This window comes from Octopus bimaculoides, chromosome 5 (genome assembly GCF_001194135.2).
Source record: "Octopus bimaculoides isolate UCB-OBI-ISO-001 chromosome 5, ASM119413v2, whole genome shotgun sequence".
Classification (NCBI taxonomy): domain Eukaryota; kingdom Metazoa; phylum Mollusca; class Cephalopoda; order Octopoda; family Octopodidae; genus Octopus; species Octopus bimaculoides.
Genome location: NC_068985.1, coordinates 49,274,009 through 49,280,707, shown reverse-complemented (window position 1 = coordinate 49,280,707; position 6,699 = coordinate 49,274,009). Strand labels below are relative to the sequence as shown.

Genomic DNA, 6,699 nt, shown 5'->3' with positions numbered 1-6,699 from the left:
ATAATGTTTAACAGCATGTGGTTCTTTGCTGCATCTTTTTTTATATTTTTGTTGGCATGTATGTGTTTGTATATATATATACATACACACACACATGTTGTTGGTGATTTCTTTTCCTTCTTTGGACTTTTCCCTTTCTCCTTTCTGACAAAGAGCGATGCTTGAAACATCAAACACTCTGTTTTTACCAAGTGTCAAGTTAATACATTCCTTGTGCATGTCCTCTTGTTGTCTGTTAAATCGTATTATTCGTTTATTTGAATTGGTTGTTTATCTGAATTGACTATATATATATATAATGCATGACTGTATTGGGTTGAGGAAAAATTCATGAACGATTTTTCAAATTTAAAAATGCATGCAGAAATAAAATGCATTGATGAAATGTTTTATGTTATTCGAAAGAGAATTTTTTGCTCTACAAGATAGTGTGTTTTGATTTTTTAATTTTATTGATTTTTGTGTATTTTCAGATCATTAAAATGGAATGTCAAGTGAACAAAACTGAGCATTTTCAACACTATTTACCTTTTGCATTTAATCAAGGTGTTAAGCCTGCTGAAGTGGTTCATGACATTCGTGTTGTGTATGGAGAAGGAGCAATGCCTCAAAGTACCGCTCACCATTGGGTTTCATGCTTCAGAAATGAGAATATAGACCTCAAGGACAGATCACACACCAGTCGACCAATTGAGTTTGATGAAGTGCAATTGAATCAACGTCTTCAGGAAAATCTATGTTCAATGACCAAAGAATTGGCGAAGCAGATGGCTTGTGATCAAAAATCTGTAGTGAACCACCTTCACTCAATGGTTAAGGTTCATTGAACTCAATTGGTCGACTGGTGTGTGATCTGTTCTTGAGGTCAAAATTCCCATTTTGAAGTGCGTAAACCAACAGCTGGCAGTATTTTGAAGCATTGCTCCTTCTCCATACACAGCACAAATCTCATGAGCAGCTTTGGCAGGCTTAACACCTCGATTAAATGCAAAAAGCAAATGGTGTCGAAAATGCTCAGTTTTCTCCATTTGACATTCCCTTTTAATGATCTGAAGATACACAAAAATCAATAAGATTAATGATCAAAACATTGTAGAGCAAAAAATTCTCTTTCAAATAACATGAAACATTTTGTCAATGCAACTTATTTCTGGGTGCATTTTTGAATTTGAGAAAAAATGCTCATGAATTATTCCTCAACCCAATATATAGGTTTTGTATGTATGCATAGGTTGTGTATGTAATGTATGTCTAGACACAAGCATGATCATGAGGTTGAAAAGCTTGGTTCCCAGCCATTTGGTCTGAAGTTCTGTCCCCATGTATGGTATCTTGGAAAACTGTTTTCTATAGCCCCAGGCCAACCAAAGCCTTGTGAGTGGATTTGTTATACAGAAACTGCAAAAAAGCTTGTCATACACAACTATCAGACAAAGAATGAATTTTTTCTTACATAACTTTATTGTGTGTGTGTGTGTGTGTGTGTGTGTGTGTGTGTATACGTACACTATTTTGACATCATATGATGGTTGTAAATGAGCATCATAATCATACAAGCAAAGCTATTCATTCATTTCCGATCTTCTATGAAAATATGTGCAGCCATGGAGAAATATTAGTTTGCTTGGAAACAAGTGAGAGTAAGCAACACGAAAGGTATCTACCTCGACAAATTCTTTCTGACCAGGCAAACATGGGAAAGTGGATGTCAAATGATGATGATATATGTATAGGTTATATATATAATATAGAGTATGTATGTATGTATGCATGCATATATAGATCATATACATATGTAGGTCATGTACATATATATGGATTATAACTACTTTTGTGTATATATATAACAAAAGAAATTGGGAATTTTTGGTATTATCTATTCACCATTACAAATGTTTCATTTGCTAATAGGAATTACAAAGTTTTATGTGTTAGACATGCTTCAAAAGGAAACAGCTGAGATTTATCCCAACTACCTATATTATATATACATATATACACACATATATAGGGTATGTATGTATATATGGATTTGAGGTACTTATGTGTGTATGAAGTTACATGAAAATGTTATGTTATCTCTGTGCTAATACAAAATATGTTTTTAATTTTATTCCAGTGGTCAAATAGATGATCCGAGCTGCTGGTTCTGTGTAAGTATATTACCATTTCATCATTATCACAAAAGCTGTTAGTTACCTTGTCTTATCAATCATACTTTTATTCTTTTACTTGTTTCAGTCATTTGACTGTGGCCATGCTGGAGACCCACCTTGAAAGGTTTTAGTTGTACAAATCAACCTCAGGACTTATTTTTAAACTCTAGTACTTATTCTATTGGTCTCTTTGTCAAACCGCTAAGTTGTGGACATTCAAACACACTAATACTAGTTATCATGTGATTATGGGGGGGGGGGCACACACACACACACACAGACACAATGACATATACACACACTCACACACACATATATACACACAATGGGCTTCTTTCAGTTTCCATCTACCAAATCAACTCACAAGGCTTTGTTCAGCCTGAGGCTATAGTTGAAAACACTTGCCCAATGTGCCACACAGTGGAACTAAACTTGGAACCATGTGTTGGGAAGCAAGCTTCTTATCACATAGCCATGCCTATTTATGTATAACAAAATTATAAATAACTTGTTTTTCAAAATACTTAACTATTAGTATGAATTTTCTAAAGCCTTGTATAATATAATCTTTAAAACCTACCATGCACCTAGATACCTCTTGTGGTGCACTGTTTTAGTACTACTGATATAAGTTATTCTACCATAGGAAAACAGATGTGAAACTAAAAGTTTTAAAAATAAACTTGATGCCCTTAACCAAGCAGAATTAACTGTCTTGCCAAATATAGCAACAAAATATCACTTAGTACAGTTCTATATTTAAGAGATGAGGAATTATTTACATTATTTACATTTGACGAATATTCGTCCTCATCTTGTTTGTTGTTAACACAACGTTTCGGCTGATATACCCTCCAGCCTTCGTCAGGTGTCTTGGGGAAATTTTGAACCTGGGTTCTCATTCCTATCGATGCCCACAGGCATATGGCGTAGTGGTTAAGAGCGCGGGCTACTAACCCCAAGGTTCCGAGTTCGATTCACGGCAGCAACCTGATTAATAATAGTAATAATAATAATAATAATAATAATAATAATATAATAATAATAATAATATAATAATAATAATAATAATAATAATAATAGTAACATCGATAGGAATGAGAACCCAGGTTCGAAATTTCCCCAAGACACCTGACGAAGGCTGGAGGGTATATCAGCCGAAACGTTGTGTTAACAACAAACAAGATGAGGACGAATATCCGTCAAATGTAAATAATGAAAATATCACTTAAATCACACCTTGACTTCTTTGGAAAATGAAAGCTACATTGCATAATGTAGTCCTAGATAAACAAATAATTAAGATGGTCGTAGCTGAATTGCCTATGACTATTAGCCTGCTTGATCAGAGCCAAACAGTATCAGCAATAGGTATCTTGCCAAGATGTTCAACCTTCAATGCAACATATGCAGTGGTGGTTTCTCCCAAGTGAGCAATCAGTTTATATGAATGTACTTTATATATTGTCTCATCATTTCATGTTGTCCTTTAATTTTGATACCCTTATCCTGTCGAAGCATGAAGGTGCATGGTTTAGTGGTAAGAGTGTTGGATTCAGGATTGTAAGATTGTGGTTTCGATTCCTGGACTGGCTGACACATTGTGTTCTTGAGCAAAACACTTCATTTCCTGTTGCTTCAGTTCACTCAGCTAGCAAAAATGCGTAATCCTGTGACGGACTGGCATCCCATCTAAGTGGGGAATATATTCACCATGGAAACAGGGAAACTGACCCCATGAGTCTACATGGCTTCGGAAGGAACTTTACTTTTGTATTTTTATCATGCTGAGATAAGCTACTATTGTTAAACATTTCCCTGTCGTTGGAACTGCTCTCTTTATGGCAGTAGGTTCAACTCTTTAGCATTCAGATTATTCTATCAGATGTAATACTTATTCATTCACATTGTTTTGAATTATTCATGCTTTATCTTGACAGCAAGGTGCTTGGCATAGTCATGTGGATAAGAAATTGATTTCATAACCAGGTGGCTTCACGTTCAATCCCATTGCATGGAACATTGGGAAAGTGCCTTCTATCATAACATCAATGTTGACCAATGCTTTGTGGATAATGTCTGGCATTTCATTTCATGTTGCCTCAGTCCACTCAGCAGAAAATAAGTACCAGCAATAACTGAAATGGTTTGGTGTCCCTTTCAGGAAGTAGTCTTGCACTTACAGTTGCTTATATGCTTTAGAAACTTGAATAAGCTCCTGCCTGAGCCTGCAGGCTTGAGACAGATTTTAATTTTTCTTTGCCTCATGGAGGCAAAGTGGCCGAGCTCCTGGGTGCATGGAGGCAAAGTGGCTGAATTCCTTTCAAGTATTGGGCCTCATGGAAGCAAGGTGGCTGAGTTCCTTTCGAACGGGCCTCATGGAGCCAAAGTGGCCAAGCTCTTTTTGAGTGTTGGGTCTCACAGAGACAATGGCCAAGACCTTTGGTATTATGTCATGCTTGAGAAGAAGACCCATCAAGCCGAGCAAAATCGCAGTTGTGGCAGATACCAGTGTCATGCAAATGGTACCCATGCCAGTGGCATGTAAAAGCACTCATTACACTCTCAGAATGGTTGGTGTTAAGAAGGGTATCCAGCCATAGAAGACCATGCCAAATCAGATTAGATCCTGGTGCAGCCTTCCAGTGTGCCAGTCCAGTGAAAATTACCATTTAACGTCTGCTTTTCCATGCAACTATGCATTGGATTATATAAATATATATATATATTTTTTTTTTTTGCTTCTAGATTATAAAATTGACAATAGATGACTTTAATAATCGCAAACAGTCTATGCGAACCATAGAGAAAGCACAGAAAATGTACATTGAAGAGGTAAGTCAATTATTCTTAACTCTTTTTTTACTGTAACATTTAGAAACCAACAACATATTTAATATTCTACACAAGATAAAGGTAGGAAGTTGGTAAATCATAAAAGGGTCCAAAAATCTAAGTAGCTCAGAGGAAAGGCAAGGTCCCAAAAATGTTAGTCTTCATTCCTCCTTACAGCAATTGAGCTTATTAAATATTTCTTGGAATTCTGCTGTAGATTACTTATTGCCAATGTACACTGCTACTAGTTTCTTTGGACTCAGGAGTTTATCTAAAATGCCTTATGCTTATTCTTTTCCCATGATTTATTTGGAACAGGAAGGTGAAACCCATGACTTGTTTGAGGGTCCTCAAGATTTGTGAGTGGATGAGAGAAAGAGGAGAGATTATTTTCAGTATGGAGACTTGGCCCAAAGTTTGAAGATCATGCTTCACCACCTCATCCCATGTCTTCCTGGGTCTACTTCTACCACAGAAGTATTAAAGCAGTATTAAAGCTGAAGCATTAAAGCAGTATTTCTCAATCATGATCCATACGACCCCTGGGGGTGTCCATATAAGACTTTAGGGGATCCATGCAAGTAAAATAGTAAATTTGGGATTCACAGTGGTTCATTAAGAATCCATGGAGTAATTTAACTTTAGATGTATTTTTTTGCAAGAAGCAGTTAGATTTCTTCCTCTCACACTTTATATTGTTCAACCTACGAAAGTGAATGCATAATTAGCAAAATAGGAATTTTGATAGAAACATCTGTAAAACTAGTTTTTAAGCATCAAATGGCTATGGGGGTCCACCAGAATAGAATAGTAGTCAAAAGGGATCCATAAATAAAAAAAAAATGATTGAGAACCCCTGCATCAAAGCCTTAACATATATTTTCTAAAATCTGTGGCACATTTAAATACTCCTTGTAGAACACCATTATGCCATGATATATCATTTCAGAATCACTGCCTTGCAGGCTTAAATAACGAAGGAAAAAGACTGTAATATCTGTTACCCTTTCCTTATTTTTATCGCAGGATGATGATGTGGGCAAACGGGCACCTCGATGGATTAAAGATGACGCTGCAAGTATGTGTATGCTCTGTAGCAACCAGTTTACCACTTTCCGCCGCAGACATCACTGCCGAGCTTGTGGTTATGTAAGTATACATTTTGCCATTCCTATGAGAAGTTGGAGTGCTCCCTCCATACTCTAAGTGTTGCTATTTCACATGGTTTCTCCTATGTTGTATATATGTGTGTTTGTGTATGATAATCACACATTGTCATATACTACATAAAGAAAAGACAAGGTGAAACTGTCAACTTAGGAGTGTGTATGTGTCTATATGTAAATCTGTGTGTGAAGTTGCATGCCTTGGTGTTTAGGGTATTCAGCTCCTAATCGTAAGGCCATGAGTTTGATTCCTCGCAGCACATTGTATCCTGGAGCAAGACACTTTATTTCATGTTGCTCCAGTCTACTCTGCTGGCAAAAATGAGTTGTACATGTATTTCAAAGGGCCAACCTTGTCACATTCAGTGTTATACTGAATCTCCTTGAGAACTACATTAAGGATATGCGTGCCCAGCTACTAGCATATCAATTTCATGTGCAGGCTGTTCCAACAGAGTGGCGGATTTTTTTTATATATGTGCATGTGTATATATATGCACACACACATACACATATATATGCATATATATATATATATATAT

General features: G+C 36.3%; 1 protein-coding gene across 1 annotated transcript in view; it reads left to right on the top strand.

Annotated features, from left to right (window-relative positions):
- LOC106874958 (FYVE, RhoGEF and PH domain-containing protein 2) overlaps positions 1-6,699 on the top strand; it is a 499,830-nt gene that overhangs the window by 483,924 nt on the left and 9,207 nt on the right. Inside the window, exons 15-17 of the mRNA XM_052968055.1 lie at positions 2,120-2,153; positions 4,905-4,991; positions 6,018-6,140. Coding sequence (XP_052824015.1) covers positions 2,120-2,153; positions 4,905-4,991; positions 6,018-6,140 — 244 coding nt within the window. The remainder of the gene's footprint in view (positions 1-2,119; positions 2,154-4,904; positions 4,992-6,017; positions 6,141-6,699) is intronic.